The sequence below is a fragment of the Nylanderia fulva genome, unplaced genomic scaffold (genome assembly GCF_048542155.1).
Source record: "Nylanderia fulva isolate GAGA-0341 unplaced genomic scaffold, ASM4854215v1 Scaffold11, whole genome shotgun sequence".
NCBI classification, from domain to species: Eukaryota; Metazoa; Arthropoda; class Insecta; order Hymenoptera; family Formicidae; genus Nylanderia; species Nylanderia fulva.
In genome coordinates, this window is record NW_028189302.1 from 3,154,619 (window position 1) to 3,174,295 (window position 19,677).

Sequence of the window (19,677 nt, forward strand, 5' to 3'; positions counted from 1 at the left end):
TTGTATATAAGATTCCCGTGCGCGAAAAAACGGACAAAAGAGAGAAAGACTGAAAAATTAGCGCGTACGGCCCTGAAGTAAGAAATTGCAGACACGCGTCTCAGGCTTTTGCGCGACCGTATGCTGGCGATAACGCGTATGCGTCTTCCCTCTCGCTCTTCCTCTTCTCGCGTCTTGGCCGACCAGAAATATCCTACGACCATATTAGATAGACGGTTAGGTTGCGACTCGACCGCTGCTGGTCTCGCGAAATTATCGGCCACTTCTCGCGCGCCGCAGCGAAGACGAGAAGCGGATACCTTCACAAAGTTCCGCTGATCAGAGCCGGCTTTCACGGCAAGGATATTATTACGTTCCGACGCGCGAAAACAAGAACCCCCAGTCTGCGCGAAAATGTCCATCCGTGTCCATCGCGAGCACGTCGCTCCAGGCAGGTTCCATTAACATCGATTATACAGCCGCGGTTGGCTTTCTTTCTCTATCTTAACATTATAATTAACTCTGCACAATGCGTAAGAAATGACGGCAAGAAAATACTAAATCTTGATGAGAATTCCTACGGCTGACCGCGCGAGATCCATCTCGTTTCCCGCATTGATAAAGCACTATCGAATGAAAGAAAAAAGATCTCGAGAGGCAATCAGTGATTTTCGATCGGGTTTTATTCGCGTTATTTTATTCAACGCCTTAACATTTATATATAGAGCAGCAGTACTTGTTGTTTCATATAGGAAAGACGTGGCTGTATTAACGCGTTGCGAATTTAGAGAAAGTGCAGGCGGAAATGTTCATTTCTCATGCATGCCTGCAAGCTCCTCAATCAGTGTGGCAAATTACATCTCGCTCAAGAATTCGTCGGATAGAGCAATCCGACAATTACGCCCTTCCAGCAACGCTTCCCGATGTTAGTTTGTTTCTGATAAACGTACAGCGATCTATCGCGAATAAGCATGAGCAAAGATCGCGGTCCATATTTACGTACTTTCGAATCAGCGCGTTCGCGAGGCGGGCGCAAGAAGAAGCATATAGCGTGATGCGGCATTCGCGAAATTAGTAGCAGCAAATCGATCTTGTGTACGAGGTACAATTCCGATCGTAATCGTAACCCCTTCCGGGTAAATCTTCTGTCGATGACGGATACAAATATCGCTCGAGTAAGACGGTAAAATTCATCAAATAAACTAGTTGGACGATCAAATTTATGCTTTGTTTCCGCTTGTCTAACAATAAGATTTACTATAAATTCGAGAACATTATATTTATACAATTTGAATATTTTAGAGAAAGAGACGAAGAGTGAGTGTTAAATATAAAAGGATAAAACATTATTTTATATATCTCACTCATTATTTAGAAATAAAAAAATTGCAAGAATTTCACAGTTAATATGTAACAAGTATGTGTATATTAAAATATAATAATATATACGATATATATATTTATATTGTTATTTATATTCACATATCCAATACATTTATATTGATACAACATAAATTAAAAATATATACTGTATATGTGTATAAAATAATATATATTAAAAATGACATGAATACGTACAATCGATTAAACGTGCAAAAATAACACAAGTATGAAAATTGCTCTTCGCGATTCTACATCTGATGGAATGCGAAACGCGACACGAACCGACATCGAAACCGCGAGAAAAGAAACACACGATGCTTATCGATCACCTATCTTGCGCGCTGCCCTTCAATCGACGACAGCAGATTCATCTCGAGTAGGCGTAGCACGGAATCGGGCGTGCCGGCGGCCTCTATTTACCTACATATTCAGGACCCAGAAAACAAGAAGGAGATACGGATGCCGGGAGCATCTATCACAAAGAGAAAGCTAGGCAGGAGGAATGGGGAGAAGGGCAACAGCTCCCGATCTCTCGTAGAGGAGGAGAGCGTATAGCGCGGCGTCCACGTAGAGCAGGTAGCAGCAACAGCAAAGATCGTTGGAGCCGCAATCCAGTAGGACGTGCCTTGATGCGCCGTGGTGGCTCGAGATACGTGCGCGAAAATGCTACTTCTTCCGTGTAAGTATCCGGCCGAGCCGAGAGGTAATGCTCGGCCACTGCGCGCGGCGAGTGTGCATCGAGAGCACATCACCGCGGCTCCAGGAGAGATAATTTGCCCTTCAGAAAATAACAGGGTGGCGTAGAGACGCCGATTGGAACGACGTGCACTGTCGGTCCCGGCGCACCGTACCGGTATTCGTACGTAGGCAGGTACGTAGGACTCTTACATGCCCATAGGAAGTAAGAGAGAGAGAGAGAGAGATCGGACTCGAGTTCATCCTATATATGGAGTCGGGCTTCGGAGAATCTCCGCGTCGATCCGAGATGCGTGCCAATCGATTCCTAGTCGGGTTAGAATTACATTCGTTTTGGTTGGTCATCGAAAATAGCACGTAGCGATGATACCGAAGAGGAAGAAGATGAGGTGTAGAGTTATTTCCTTAAGCGTTAAAAGAAATCGGAAGATCATACGAGCATGGAGCTAGGGAAGTAGGGGACTTTCGGATTACTAATAATGACGGCGGCACGGCGCTTTGTTACATTGTGAGGCGTACAACAAAGAATTTTTTGATTTCCGATTCTATAGCCGAGAGGGTGATTACGCGAGAGAGGCAGATGTCACGCGAGATTAGAGCGCGGGAAAAATGTTTGAGGCTACCGGGAACGAAGACACCCGTGGTTAACAATTGACAGGTAGTCATCAGTTATCAACGAGTATCCCTGTGTCATCGTCACTGATGGCGCGCTGCCTGATTGGCAGATGTCAATTTTGTCTAACGTCTTCGGCCGCGTTGAAAAAGCAATCCGCGATGAGGCTGATTTTTCAAACACTTTTCGTCGTTTTACTCTTTTCGGCGCATGTGCGTGTGCTTCGTTTTCTGACTGTGCTAATTTAAGCGACTTACGATGGAACAAAAAGCTATCGAAGATTAACGTAGTCGCGGCGATGATCGACGTCCATTAGTATTATTCCGGTGATGGTAGAAGCCACTGGCGCGACTCGCGATCCTTGTCATCGTCACTAATTGTCGTGCAGCGGACGATCCTGTCGGAGCATCTGGCGATCAAAAGTCCCCGGTCGATGACGGCGATGAGTCCTACGGCGGACTCTGACGGAGCTGATTCTTTTGTTAACGCCAACAAAACCAGTCAACTTATTTGAATATACGTAACGTGTGCACGCTTGCTTTGTCTACGTCCTACCTCTATATACAATATATACACGTATATATATGTATATATATAGTATTTTATAATTCAGATTCTTTATATATCTAGCTACTTCTTCATTATTTCAGCTTCCAATCTCACAACCGCTTCCTTATTAATCATTCTCTCACGCCTACTTCGTAATAACAGTCAGCCATCTACGAATGAAATCATCAGGCTTGTCATTCTGTCGGAAACACTCGCAGTGGTTTCGACGTAAGAAAAACGAACGACGGCGTCGATCATCGTCTCGTTCGCGCGATCAGCGACGTTACGCTCCTATCGTGATCATTAGCCTTCCGCAATTTGCGTTCTTCGACTACCGGCAGAAAAACCGGCGAAACGCGAGAAACGTAGATGAGTCCTTTCCCTCTATGCGTACGCGTCACTAACGAGAACAACGAACTCTCTTTTCTCCCCGTTCGTATCCTCCCATCAGTCTCGCCGAAGAAGAGTACAGCTTCCCGCCCGTGGACCACCGTCCCGCACTGAAAGAGAGAGAGAGACTGCCGTAGAGTCATTCGTTACGAGGCCGCGAACAAGAGCAATAAACGTGTCGGAGTGCAGTAACGGGTGATACGTACGACGCGGGCCCCACGACCTTCGCTTTATAGGTCTACTTCGGCACGACCCCCCCGAGACTCGATTTGTCAACTCGTTAGTGGAACTCGTTTAACCCCGGGGCCACGTTCCGTACAGCACGAACGCTGACCGCCTCTTCCATCTCTCTTTCTCCTTTGCTCATCCGCCCCGATAACAACGCGCCACGATCCTCTTCGAGCAAGCACGCTTCCCCGAGAAATGTTGCGGTAGAGAAAGAGAGACGGAGCGAGAATCCGGGGTGGGAGAGAGAGGGTAGTGCTCCAGTTATAACGGCCCTGGCACGAGTGCCGCGGTGACGGATGTCGGACCGTACCCCATTACGCGGGATAGAGAGCCATTGGTCACTCCGACTGAACGTACCTCAAATTGACGAATGGTAATGAGTTCACCTTGTTAAGCGACTACGGTTTACCTCCCCTGTGTTCTCTCTCCCACCTTCGCCCATCGCAGTCACCCTTTCGCTTCTCTCTTCCAGCGATCGTTTCCGCGAGAATTAAACCTCGATATCCTAGCCTAGCGTGCGCACCTGTGCGGACGACTTGTGCGAAATGGAGAAGCGCAAGGACGATTCATCGTCGATGCCGGAATTAAAGGAATGCGGTGCAAGCCCTCGATATCACGGAATGACTCCGTGGAAAATACGAAGCACTCCGCAGACAGAGCTCAGGCATTTGTTACATCTTGGCTCGGGATCCTTTACGCTTCTCGCTTGTGTTTCTGCCAGAACGAGATATTCGAGCTTTAAAAGTTTCGATTTATTTGAAAAAAGAAATTCTATTATATAAAATGCAAATATATCGAATATAAGTGTAATCGATTGCTGCTTATTTATTTAAATTTTGCAAAGAAACAATCGGTATTTTAAATGCAATTTAACGAAGCATATTATAATTTCAGATACTCTTATTCGAATTTATTAGAAACTTATAACGTATTATTTTTTATCATAAAATTACATGTTTTAAAATTTTTGAACACCTTTAAAAATGATTTGATTTCTTCAAAAAACCAATATACGAATATAAATATAATCGATTTATTTTTTTGCAAACGAATCAATATTTTAAATTGCAGTTTATTTTCAATCGAATCTAGAAACTTATACATAACTATTATTTTTTATCGTCATAAAACTATTCGATATTATCCAGCTATACGAAACGACACAATAGTGGGTCGCGTCCGAGAATTTTCCGCCAGATCGCATCAGCGCGGCGGTCCTGCGTAAAGCCGAGTCGTTACACGAAATTGCTAGTTGCACTCGCGTCCGGGTTCGAAGGACAGTGGACTTCGTCGTCGCCGTGGAGAGGCGCGCGCGAGAGGCGATAAATTATTAAGGCCGACGTAGAAGGAGAGGAGATTCGAGCGCGCGCGGATCGATACCTTTAAAAGCGCACGCCTTCTCGCCGAGAAGAGGATCCCCGTGCGGACCCGACCGGGCCGCAATACCTAACGGAGTTTATTCGACATTGTTGAATGGCGGCAGTTGTAAAAATGATAACGGATGACCCGTGAGGGGCCGGGGGAAATTCCCGGGTAATGAAGTACGGTCAGTACGGTTCGGCCCCTCTTGCCGAATGCCGGGGCATCTCCTCCTAGAGCGCATTCCCCTCCGGACGATGTCGACTCGGATTTACGTCGCGCCTCTCGCGCACGTCACTAAGGCCGCCGTTAGACGAGGCGAGACTCGCACATCGGCAATTTCGTTTCCACGGTAAAGAAAAGGGTTTCAGGATCGCGTTTCGATATTCTTCGGCAAGAATAAAAGAAGGGAAAAAAGCTCTGATATCAAATATCTTGATAAGGATGAGAGCGAGGTAATTAAGAGAGGGCGCGCAAATTGTTTTTTATACCGATGTATCATATCTGTCAAATAGATGGATATCAGAAAAATGCATGCGTAATATAAACCAATATTTGCTGAAGATGATGAGTTCGTGAAAATATGAAGAAGCATTTTTTTCGTACTTGATATTAATCGATGTTAATAAGATTTTCAAAAATAGATTAGCGCCGATTACAAAACGAATTTTTTCTGAAGAATCTTTCACACCGGATTATGAAGTTATACCGATACAATCTTACTTCTCAGCTCGCAATATTTCCAAACCCTCTAGGTCTTTCGATCAAAAGATTTCGCGCGCATTTATGACCGAGTGATTTATGATCGTGATGTCGAGCGATGCGTTCCCATCCTGAGCGAGCGTGATGCACGTGTCGAATCGTGCGACCTTCCGACAGTGGCAGCCATAACAGGCGGCGTAACGAAGACGCAATTAGACGATGAGCGTAATTGCGAGTAAACGGTGATTAAATTTTACCGCGCAGACTTATTGAATAAGTTGTTGCGAAATTCGTTTCGCAAAAATCGGCCGATCGATTCGCTGGAACTAGTCATATTCGTTACTTCTTTTTGTAGTAGAATAAGAAGATAGTCTATATTATATAATATCCTCGAAATCCATTCTCTCATTAAGTACTCTTGTAAATATTTCAATCGCCTCTCGGTCTGTCATTTCATACGCAGTCTATAGTCATCTCTAATAGGTACTTAATATTATAATTATATATATTATAATATATAATATTGTATTAACTATAATATTTTTACTATAATTGCCACGTTTCTTATATAGCTATAGTTTATTGTAGTCAATACGGTGAGGGAATCCAGAGCGCGATTCTTTGTACATATAGTGAATTATTTGTTTCCGCCAAGGAATAAATGTCCTTCTCTATGTAATCGCCGAGCGGTTGATGGGCCGCAGTAACCCGAACGTGTCGAAGATCGATGCTTGGGGGAAATGTGTCGGGGTCGAAACGATACGCACTGCAAGCTCCATAAAATTTCCCGCTATTACCGGAGAAAAGGCACAACGCGGCTTGTAATTAGCACTTGACGATTAGTATTGCGCTGTTTCTATTCCCGAGAACGCCCTTGCAGTAAACTCGAAATGATCAACCGTCCATTATTAACGGCGTCGAATCATGTTGATTATAAAAAAACCGAACGGGATACTCTCTTCGGCGAGAAGACAGGATACGATTTTGTTTTTTTCACTTTTACATATAATTTTTTTTACAACGAGTAATTTATAATCAGACATTTAAAAACATAGGTATAGTAAAAGATTTTTGTGTTCTGAATATTTTTATGGAACAGCTTATGTAGTATAGGTATCGTTAATATTTATAATATACTATTTATTATAAGATAACAAACGAGTCACAATTTTTTATTAAATATGTACGTATGACATGTATGTAAAATAGTTATATAGGTATATAAATTGAAAAATTTAATGAAAAAATAAACATTACAATACAGATATAGATTATCTAGTTATTTAAATATTAATAATATATATTATAATAATTACAATTAGTTACTTAAAGTTTAAAAAATATGCCTTATTCACAAGCAAATATATAAATTATTCCCAAATAATCAATTAATATATCTCGCTCTTTGCGCGAATCGATTGAAAGCTTGTGCGAATATCTCTGTGAGTAAATGACGGGTCACGTGTAAAAATCGTAAAAATCGATCGCTTCTCCGGCGGCTCCTCTGCCGGCCGAGAGAAATCCTGTCAAATAGCCGCACTTGGCTCGCGGAACGTGCCAATTTGCGCCCGTATTGCATATGTGCTTTCACCTCGGTCCCTGCATCATCGAGCGCTCGACGCTTCTCTATTCGCTTCCCCTACTTCGCCGTGGAAAAGAGTCCGCGGGTTTATTACGTGCGAATTCCGCGGGTTTCCGCACGATATCAATTTCTCAAACGAATCGTGGCCATTTGCGCGGCTTCGCTTACCAGGTAGCGTGAATATCCCGACGCGATCTCGCGAACGTGCAACTTCGCGAGGTGCGAAACGCATCGCGAAACTATTGATTGTCCCGTTGCGATCTGATTCATCGTAATATGCTCTTTGGCGCCCTCGATCAGTGCACTCCACCGTCGAAGATTTTCTCGCAAGCTATAAATTGCACTAGAGTTCTCCAACAAATTTATAGAACGCGATCTTCTATTCGGTCTTAAAATCTACTTTTTACTGAAAGTTATATGTAAACATTACGTAAAAATCGTTAAATATAATTGTCTTTCCGATAACTCAAATATATATGTAGATTATTGGAGATTTACAAGGCATCCTTCAGTTGTAACTAAGAAACTCTTGATCTTCGACATCTCAATTCTGGCAGTTCTGCATATTAAATTACGATTGTGATTTCGCGATCGTCGTGATTCTCGAAGATAACGTGTAGGAGGCGCAAATTGTCGACGACTATTCATCATTGCGCACCGCCGTCTAAGTATCCATTGTTAATCCCGGACGTGATGATGTGCCAATCATCCGTCAATGACAATCACTCGACGACGTTACATGAAGGATGTTAAAATTAACACTAACGCGATGAGCGAAATAAATGACGCCCCAATTGCCACCTACGTTGCAATCGTTATACCATAACTCAACCGGAGGGGGAAGAAGGAGTATTCGAAACCGGTATTTTTGCCGCGCAATTCCGCTTTCAGAAATGGTGTGAAAAAACGCATGCGAAAAGGATACAATCACCGGGCGAGAGAACTTAAACGGATCAATCAGCACCCGTTCTTAACCGCGCGATTCTACATCGCGTATATATAGAGAAGCGTACTATATATCTCTCTCTCTCTCCCCTCGCGGAATTTAAAGGGGAAAACTCCAGCCCTTAACGGCCGCAATTGCTCGAAGGCCGGCAGCACGAGAGGGATAATTTCCAAGCACACACATGCATAAGCCGACAAGGACGAAGCGATAGAGGACGATGAGCGTCAATAGCGCACGGTAGGCATTTCTCGCTACGAAAGAAAGAGAGAGAGAGAGAAAGACAGAGTGCGCCGAGGACGCTGAAAATTGCAGCACGAAGAGGCGGCACGAAGTCGTTCGTTGTCCTCGTCGTCGATAGACCCGCGAGCCGATACACCCGGGGCTACTTCGGTGTAAGCTCGGTGAACGTGAGCGTGGATGCGAGCGCGAATGTGTGAGCGTCGACTCGACGATCGTGTCTTCGGTGCAGGCCGGTGTGCACACATACACATACACACGACGAGAGCGGTGCGTTTCTTTCGCGCTGTGGGCGCGGCCGCTCTCGCTCGACCGGCGAGAGGCCGAGAGGTCGTCCGCGAAGCCGCTGGGAACCGGCGATTGTCGCTTGTGCTTCGAGGAGCACGCACTCTCGGACCGCCGCCGGTATGTTCTCTCTCCGCAACCTGCGATTACCGGAGCGATTTTCAGATCGGTAGCGCGGCCGGCCGATTTTTTCGCACGTCACACACACGATCTTTCATCCTTCCCGGGACACGTTTCGGAGAAGCGTCTCCCTCGCCGTCGGCCTGACGTCTAGTTTTGTCTTTTGTCTTCTCTCTTTTCTTCTCCCGTTTAGATCAATATTACTGCGTAGTTTACGAGAGGACCCTCGAACGGATGTAATTACGCACCCGCGAGCATATGTAGTTATACAAGCTGCGGACACATAATCGTGCGAATATTGGCAGATAGTATTAGGAAAAGTATGAAGATTCTCTTCTCTGCTCGCACACATGAAAAACATTTTTACGGACGCGCATGAATAATTAATGAAGTTAGATGCGAAAGATGCTAATGCGGTTGACGTTAAATCTTCTTTTTAAATCGATACGCAAATATAAAGTCCGGAATGATTACACGCGATTAACGAGATCTTGGTACATAAATGTTTTTTTCTTACTTTTAACGAAAGAGAAAAAGAGAGACGGAAAAATCTTAATTACATTAACGAGAAGCTCAATGGCGGCTATATTTGCCATATTCGACGTCGATGAGAATGTCGAGGCGTGGAAAAATCTGGCGTGAAAGATTCAGGGTCGATGATGAAACGATTCGGTGGTGGGGTCGGTGTATCAATCGGATCTCGAGGTTGCGTGCTTGAGGTCACGGAGATGGATGGGAATAAGGCGATTGCCCCTCCCACAAAAAGCGAGCAAAATCGAAGCAGATGCAATTGCTGTTCGCGAGGTGGAGGAATCGTCGAAACAATTATAGAGCCAGGCGGGACGAGGTGTGCAATTCTGTCCGGAGCTACCGTACTTGTAATTGCTTCGGAAGCAATAACGTACCGCCGAAAAAAAAAATTCGGTTGGAGGCCACGGGCTCTAGGTATGCCGCGATACAACGCGACACGTCGATGCAAATCTTTTCATTAAACTTTCTTCGCGCGAGTATGATTTATCGGAATCACGAAATATATTTATAATATATATTATATATATATAAGAATACATTTTACTCTTCCTTTTTTTGAAATATAAATTTATAATATATAATTTTTTATATAGTCTGCTTATATCTCTATAAAGAGAATTTTATTTTCAAGTCAATTTATTAAACGCGATCTAGTAATAATATTTGAAGCAAGTAAAAATTTGAATTATATAATTCATTAATTTTAATCGAAATATAAGACGGATATAAACGACACTGATCGGAGTTGATTTACGTGTGAACGCTTTCTAGCGAATATACATTAAATCTCTTCCTTATTTTATGGATACGCGGCTTTTAACCGATCATCGCGAGAAGACTCTCGGGCATCCTTCGCCGCGAACGATTCGTGACGATGTCAGGGATAATTCCACGTCTAACGAAAGCAGCGAATCCCGCGGGGGGATCATCGGGCTATAAAATATCGCGCAGTTTTACCGAAAGCCACGAAGAGAGCCGTCGTGGCAATATAAATTTGTCGGGCGTGCTGCGATCGGAATAACGCGGGACCGCGATCGTGCTCTCGCGAGTTTCCAGCGATCTTCCAGCTCTCTCTCTCTTTCTCTCTTTCGCTCTGGTCATTATCCTTTTATTACTGCGCTCGCGCGCGTTATTTAGAGACGCGATCCTTGGGAGTACTCGAGAGCGATTGCTCGAGTGGAAATCGACCCGTGTGCGCGCGAGCGGCGGTGCATCATCGCTCGGCGCGATGCATCTCGTAAATAAAGTAGCATTCGATCGTGCGCCCGTCTCTGCCCGTTCGCTATCGACGATTTACGGCTACGAGCGACCCGGCCAGAAGTCCGTCCTAACGACACACGTATTTTTTTTACTGCCCCGGCAGCTTCTGGAGATTCCGCCAAAATGAGAACCTCGTGTGTCGAATATCATTGCAAAGTTATCTTAAGCGATATATTCAACTCTAAAATATTTCTTCCCCCTAGACGAAAATTCAATATCTTAATCTGTTTTCATCGATTCTATACTTTTTTCGTAGAATAAAAATAATTTCGCGAAATTTAAAAATTTCAAACGTAATTTTTTTCTAAAAAAAAAAAAACAAGGAAAAGGTGACCATCAAAAAGAACTATTGGAATTAGAGGATAAAAATATTAGGAATAAAAAATCCCGAGACACGCTGCATATAAATATGTCCGCAAGAACAGATAGAAGTCTTGTCACTCTCTTAGAATTCTGAAAAGATTAGTTTAGGTACCGTTATACAAGCGAAAGAGAAGTACGCGCGTAATGTCGACGGAATGCGGAATGTATCGATCGATGGACGACTCGTTTCGAGATGACGACGCTGAACGATGGCTGTTTCTACTTCGCTAGTAGCCACAGTGGGAAAAAAAGGCTATATGGACTCTCTTTCTCCATCTCTCTTTCTTTCCGAGTATTCAAGCCGTAGCGTGAAGAATCTAGAATCTCGTTATCGAGAATCGAACCAGAGCGCGAGTAGATGCGATACGTGCTCTGGATGCAGATTACGGGGCGTGTCGATGATCGTCGGCACTCCTGGAACGGTGGGAAAGTAGGCGAGAATGAGACGCGGGATGGATCTCGTTCGTTGCTATCGCGTCTGCCACCGTGCAATTAGCGAATACCCGCTCGCAAGTCGCCTGCGAAACTGCCATTATCGCAAATGTTGCAACTTACGAAGATTAGACGTAAGGTCGTCTCGCAGCACGATCTCGGAACTCGTTTGCCTCATCTGTGCGTGGACACACGCCATGTGCCACGCGGACGAAAATACGTACGCTCTCCCCGACCACTTCCGGTTTCATCCTCTCGTGTGCGCCGAGAGATATCCGCACGCTTTTGGATTGTCGGTGAATCAATCTGGGTTGCTCTTAAGAGGGTCCGACTCGAGTGGCATCGCGATAGCAATTATAGGGCTGAGAATACACATCTCGCTCTAGCGTGTCAATCAAGAATATATATATATATACACGTACCATATACAAAATTATTTTTTTTATAGCACATATATATATAATATTTTTAATCATCCTCTTATAATCTATAAAGATTCTTTTTTTAAATAGAGTTTCATAACATATATGTCAAAAGTAATTACATTAATAAATAATTGTATTTCTCAAGCGATTCTCGGATATATCGCGCTAATATTCCGCAGCGTCCGTAATTACCCCGAGCAACTTATTATCATAATTGCTCTGATTACTCTTATTATTCAAATCACACCGCTTTCGCGTCGGAAACTGTCGCTCTCATTCGAGCAGAAACACAAGCTGAGCCTTCTGTTCCGACAAATACCGTTAGCATACGCGATTGTTATCCCTACCAAAATGCCGATCTCTTTCTTTCAAACGCGCAGCAGCCCTTCTACAGTCTTTCCCGCTACTCGTCTATTATATCCCGCGTACGCGCGCGCGCGTTCCCATTAATCGCCGCGCATTAACATCCGTATTTAATGGCTGTCGTTACCTCCCGACGCCGCGCGCGCCCGATGAGAACCAGTTAAATAATCAAACGTCACGTCGCGCTCGGACGAATCGCGCGCGCGGAGAAAGTACCGTAATTATCGTAATGCGTGCGCTTTGAATGCGCGCCGGACCGCGCGCGGTTGCATCGCGTCCGTGATTTACGTAGAGCAAGCACGCGGAAGTCTTTTCCGATTTGATCCTACGGGTTATATACGCTTCTGTTTCACTTGGATTTCACAATAAGCGCGCGCGCTTCGCATATGGTCCGATTCGGATCGCAGATTGCAGTCGCCGAGCAAAACGCGATACTTAATCACTAAGGAGTATATATATATATATATATATAGGATAATAATTTGCCATTATCAGATCATTCGATAAATTTGTGAATATTCCAGACGTATGTCATTACTCTCTGACAAGGAATTTTCTAATCGGAAAGAAATACAAATTTTTATTAATTGACGTAATTAATTATGACGTTTGAAAATATCTGAAAGATACGCTCAACAAGTTTACGGACCGACTCTCTGATAATATGATTAGCATACATGAGTGCGCGATCAAATAGGCGGTCTCACCTCGGCACGTTCACACACAGGCGTCCCCGGTGAATATAGTCGCAATTAAAAAATCAACCGCGCACTCGCGAGCAGGAGAGAATAGTGCGTGCGTGCGTGCGCCGAGTGCCGAGTAATTATTTCGACGGAATCAGCTTTGACGGGCTTAATGGCTGCGAGTCGGTCTCAGAGCACCGGCAATTAATCACTATTCATTAGAAAGGCGAGCCGGAAGCGCACCGACGGGGAAAACGAAATTACTCGCCGCGTGTCTTCCTCGTGAATCTTTTCCCGTTCCAGGAAGATGATGGGGTCATGACGTTGCCGCCGGTAATCGCCGTAGTGCACACCACGAGGAGAAATAATTACCATAATCGAAACCGCCGCGTTATCGTTCAACATCGCGGAGAAGATTACAAGTCGCACAAAAAATAGACGAATTTGAAACGTGGAAGAAAAATAAACTCGAAATATTTGAAACGCGGATTTATTCTCAGAAATGTTTAGCATCCCTCGAATGCACACAGAGAATTTTCTCTTAGAATTTACCCTGAAAATCATGATAATCGTGAGACAATATATGGTATTGGAAAAATTTTATTAAAGTTTCTTCGATTCATATTTACTACAATAAAAAATATTAATATCTTTACAATAAGATATAAAATATGTTTGATTAATTTTCCTATGTACATATTAATATTTTTTATTGCGGCAAATATAATCAGAGAATTACTCTTATAAAATTCTTCCAATATCATATTGTCCCACAATTACCATGATTTTCAGGGTAAATTCTAAGAGAAAATTCTCCCCGTGTATAATTAAAATTTTAATACGCGTTCTCCGTAGTTCTCGCGTTCCCTCGCACGAAGATAATCAATCGGAAAGATCGGCTTCCTTATCAGCGATCGAAAAGCTTCTTGTCGTGCAAAGTGTCGTGGTTTCCCTAAGGCTTTGGGTTACATCCTGCGTAAGGCTAAAGGGATCCGACGACCCTTCTTCCGACCGCTTTAAACAATTTTAAGGCTCATTTCCCCCCTTAAAGCGAATATCCTCCGTCGGGTGAGACCCGGAGCGAGATGGAAAAACGGAAGTAGAGGGAGAACCGAGAGAGGAAGACAGCAAGATAAGGGAAAGGGAAACGAGAGACGAAACGCCGCGAGGTATTCGCCGGCAGCCAGTCGACTCAACCATCCCCTCGGTGAAAACTGGGATGGTAACCCTCGTATTTACCAATTACCTAAGTAATCTGCGGCGGGGCCAGACTCCGTCTCTGTCCTCATGACTCTCCTCCTGCGGTCTCCGACTCCTCGGATTAGCCCACGGCGAGACAAGCCGAGACCTTCTCTGACAAACGCGAAACATTACACTCGCTCTTGGACCTTAAGGACAACGAGTAAATTATTCGCCCGCGGATACCGGGAATACTCGGTGGCAGGAGACGACTCCTTGGACGTAGAATCGAAATCAGTTTAATTATCATTTTTTTAGGATATTTAATTATATTTTTATTCAAATACGAAAAATTATTTAAATGGAAAAAAGTTTTCTCGATGACATATTTATGCGAACTGTTGTAAACGCAAAAAATATGCAGAGATCAAGCAAGATATAATGCGAAAATGCGCTCTATTAATGAAGTAAACTGTTGATTAAGAAATCAAAAATAATGACGTCGACTTTACTTTACGAGCCTGTAGTTTCACGCGGCGAAAGATGAAACGCGAGAGAAACCCATGGTTAAAACAGAAACGTGTCGGTTAGTCGATCTAGAAATTAATTTTCTCCGCGTCCAGTTACATCTCTTCACAGGAATTATCCACCGTGAAGCGACGATTCCTCTTCTTATTCCCTGGCCTCTTCGAGGCTACGCGATCGCGAGGTCGCCGCGGGTCGTCGCAAATTTCGCATTCGCAGAATCCGCCGCGCGAATCTCTTTCTCTCGAATGTAGAAAAGTGACTACGAAAGTCCGCACAGAGAGCCCGAATGAGCTCCATTATGATAAGTGCCCGACAGACACGAAAGCATATAAATCCGAGACGAGAACGGAAAGATACATTTCCTCCTCTTCCTCCTGTAGCAGAAACGCGGATACACACCGAACGGCGTAATTCTACTTAATTGGTATCTCGGCACGCGGAGGTTACTTTACTTCGAATCTCAGTCTCGCTCGTGACTCCTTTTTTTTCAACAAATATACTTACAACTGTTCGTGCGGCGAAGGTTTTGGAGAATATCGTGTGGCCTTTCTGAGGTCGATGGTCGAACGGTCTCCATTAACTCGACACGTAAATATGACGAATCGAACGCTGATTGGCACTGCGTTAACGGTAACTTTATATTTTTTTCATTATATTTTTTCCGCAAAGGAGGGATACTGACCGCTATAAAACATTTAGTGAGATGAAGCTTGTTTCTTATATAGGATAGAAAAACATTAACGTTATACTAAAGAACGCGAAGTACGGTATCGCGAGATCATTGAAAAAAATATTTGTGTAAAATTACATGAATACTGGGTTTTTTTCGACCAAGCATAATTAATATTGCAATATTGCTAACCATGTGGAAGATTATATGTAATTTCGTATGAAATATATTCTTATATATTTTCATAATTAAAAATATTCCACTTAACATGGAATTGCATATACGAAATGCTAGTGATGTTTAAATGCTATAAAATAATGTTATAAATAAAATGGATAAATACTTGTAGAATAAAGTTCTAATAAAGTAAAACTACTAAATTAAAAATTACAAAGTGATTTTCGCATAAGAATAATAATTTTTCATATAGTTTACATGTAATTTTTACATTAAAAATATGGAAAAAATAACAGTAAAAGTACAAGTGGATTTTTTTTCAGTGCTGAAATATGGAAGAACGTCGACTATAACGCGGATGGGAAAACGCGCGGTCAGACGATGTACGCGGTGATCCACGCGATCCTGAGCGTTCTCTGTGGTAACCCTTCGGGGTCATCACGGAGAGTCCTCTCGTCGCGAACGTGCGAGAGGAATAAGATGTCCGGGTGATTATTGCGTAATCAACGCTAATTATCGTACAATCGCGGTGCGCTTTCCGCAGGAGTGAATCGCGTTATGTATACTAGGTCTTCCACGCTTCTTGCGGCGAAGGAAGAGGACGGAGATCGACCGTGGAGACGGTGTTGTGGGTGAGCGTACACGCGCGAAAGAGACATAATGGCACTCCTGCAATCTGCATATATTATACGCGCGAGTTTTCCCTTCGCTTCGTCCCGCGAGGAATCGTCGTGGCTCTTCTCTCTTTCTCTCGCCGCATGCGTTGTTCTTCCTTCGTTCATCCGCGATCTCCTTCCCTCTCAGTGTCGGCACAGAACTATACTCTGTCCTCGCGTGTTTCTCACGGAAGCTGACTCGGGACGCATGACGGTCCCAAGGTCTCATTGAATACATGCCGCCGCCTCGAGAATCGACTTTGCCGCGCGTTTATCCGGAATTGCTCGAAGCCATCCGGTTTCCGGTGTCGTTTACTTATATGCGATGGAGAAAGAAACGCCGCGATTCCGTAGGAAAAACTTTGCGCTAGATCCGATACGGTCTTCCGTAGGTTAAAGTTGATGTATCTCAATGATGTGTGAAGATGATTGAGTGTAAAGCTCAATAATAGCGATTCTCGAAATGTACATGTAACTTTGCATGTAACTAATAAATTGTAAAAAATAATTTTCTTTTTTTTAAATTCACGCAACTTGATGAAATCTCGTTTAATGTATATAAAAGAAAATGAATATTTTAACAAAAAATAAATTATTTAATTTTCCTAATATTTTTATAGAAATATCAAAACGTTGAAATACACACATATGATAAATTTCGTTGGAAAATAAAATGAACATTTTCTCAAGAGTTTTGCAATTTCACAATGATGATCCTGACATGGCGGAACCGTCAGCTCTCGAGGTGGCACGTCCCCGGAAAGGACGACCTATCGGCCGTGTATACCGGACCAGATGTTTACTACCGGCAATAATGGCGCGGGCGTTTCATTAATTAATAGCCTCGGCAGTCTGCACAGCCATGGACGTCTCTCTCGTCTGACATTTCGAGTGACAAGCCGGTGTTCCTAGGCGTAGCGTGACCGGCCTGTGTCCCGCGCATTTATTATTCAAGACTCCGATAGGTTATACGTCGTGGTACTTGGAAATCGCTCGTTCGGGTCGACCGGCCGAGGTATCACGCGTCGCATTAAAACGCTCCGTGCAAATTGACGTCGCGCGCGCGACCTATTTTATACCCGCCGTGGAAAGACGGCCTCGGGCGAGAATTAACGCATCGCTCGCGACACGAATTTTATCGCCGTTAAAACGCCGTCATTTGCGCCGTCGTCGATTGATCCATCGACCGTATCGCCGCATGCGATAAATCTCGGTTCGGCGCGGAAATCGAGTTCGAGGATGATGATGAGACGTTCGCGCGAGTATGCGCACGTCGGCGGCTTTTGAAGACGATATCGCCGCGAGGAAGAGAACGGCGACGGTGAATGTAATCGATAAAAAAATGTTCGATGACACGTGAAATTATGGTTTTTAACTTTCCTTGTACAGGCCTCTCGAGCGGAGAGATCAATCTTCCTATATTTTAAGTTATAATATAATTTTTATATATATATATACAGGGGAAATTATTTAAATGTTACTTGATAGATTAAAATAAATATTTTTTTGCCTAAATATTTAGACTGTTTTGCCATGTCGCAAAATAAATTATGCAATTTCCCAACATTGAAAATGATGTTCGGCAGTCTCGAGAATTACAGTTTCTTATCGCTAGGCTATAGCGATATACATATATTCGGTACGCGAAGAGAGAGAAAGAGAGAAATTATGGTTTTTAACTTTTCTTATACAGGCCTCTCGAGCGAAGAGATTAATCTTCCTATATTTTAAATTATAATATAATTTTTTATATATATATACAGGGGAAATTATTTAAATGTTACTTGATAGATTAAAATAAATATTTTTTGCCTAAATATTTAGACTGTTTTGCCATGTCGCAAAATAAATTATGCAATTTCCCAACATTGAAAATAATGTTCGACAGTCTCAAGAATTACAGTTTCTTATCGCTAGGCTATAGCGATATACATATATTCGGTACGCAAAGAGAGAGAAAGAGAGAAATAATGGTTTTTAACTTTTCTTATACAGGCCTCTCGAGCGAAGAGATTAATCTTCCTATATTTTAAGTTATAATATAATTTTTTTTATATATATACAGGGGAAATTATTTAAATGTTACTTGATAGATTAAAATAAATATTTTTTGCCTAAATATTTAGACTGTTTCACCTTGTCGCAAAATAAATTATGCAATTTCCCAACATTGAAAATGATGTTCGGCAGTCTCGAGAATTACAGTTTCTTATCGCTAGGCTATAGCGATATACATATATTCGGTACGCGAAGAGAGAGAAAGAGAGAAATTATGGTTTTTAACTTTTCTTATACAGGCCTCTCGAGCGGAGAGATTAATCTTCCTATATTTTAAGTTATAATATAATTTTTTTTATATATATACAGGGGAAATTATTTAAATGTTACTTGATAGATTAAAATAAATATTTTTTGCCTAAATATTTAGACTGTTTTGCCATGTCGCAAAATAAATTATGCAATTTCCCAACATTGAAAATAATGTTCGACAGTCTCGAGAATTACAGTTTCTTATCGCTAGGCTATAGCGATATACATATATTCGTTACGCGAAGAGAGAGAAAGAGAAAGAGCGAGAGATCCTACTTGACAAATCGCGCGCCATAAACAGGCGCGTTTCTCCGGAGCGGCGATCCCCTCTCGCGACATAACCGTAGATTCGACCCGCGCTGCATATTTGATGTCGCCCGTTCCATGATCGCCCAGAATTTTCCCCGGTGGATCGTGGCGGGCGGTCATAAGAGCTCTCAGTGATTGAGGGTTAGGGCAGAAGCCGATATGCCGTGTTCCTCGCGAGAGCTCGACGCGGCGGCATTAACTTTTCATCTTTATATAATTCCACGGTCATGCCGAGCCGCGCCATGGCAAGTAGGTAGAGTAGATATGTATACCTCCCGGCCGTCCACCCACCCACCTTTTCCGGGCCGCGCCGGAACCGGGCGTAATTGCCGGCGATAAAGATCCGCCGAGATACGAGCCCTCGTTACGAGATTTGCCACCGGTGGGACCGCCGATTCGCGGCTGCCTTCTCTCCTCCTCCGGCTCTGCCACCATCACCACCACCATCTCGTGCTCTGCTCTGCTGCTGCTGCTGCTATCCCGGACGCTCCTCGTCGGGCTCCTTGCGTATTCACGATGGATTTTTACGAGCGACGTCTACGAGCGACGCTGAGTGCCCTATACGCGCCGCCCGGTTTTCACTAAATCATTCGCGAACCTACCGATTATCTGCCGCTTCCCGCGTTTACGATTCCACCGCGAAGATGTGGGACAGCTGAGCGAACCAGCCGTAGAAATTTATTCTCGGTATATCGAGCTGCTTTCTCTCCCGTTTCAAGAAC

The 19,677-nt window shown here is 43.5% G+C and overlaps 1 protein-coding gene across 1 annotated transcript in view; it reads right to left on the minus strand.

Annotated features, from left to right (window-relative positions):
• LOC114943150 (uncharacterized) overlaps window positions 1–19,402 on the minus strand; it is a 39,444-nt gene extending 20,042 nt beyond the window's left edge. The window contains exon 1 of the mRNA XM_029318725.2: window positions 19,251–19,402. Coding sequence (XP_029174558.2) covers window positions 19,251–19,402 — 152 coding nt within the window. The remainder of the gene's footprint in view (window positions 1–19,250) is intronic.
• Window positions 19,403–19,677: the final 275 nt, after the last annotated feature.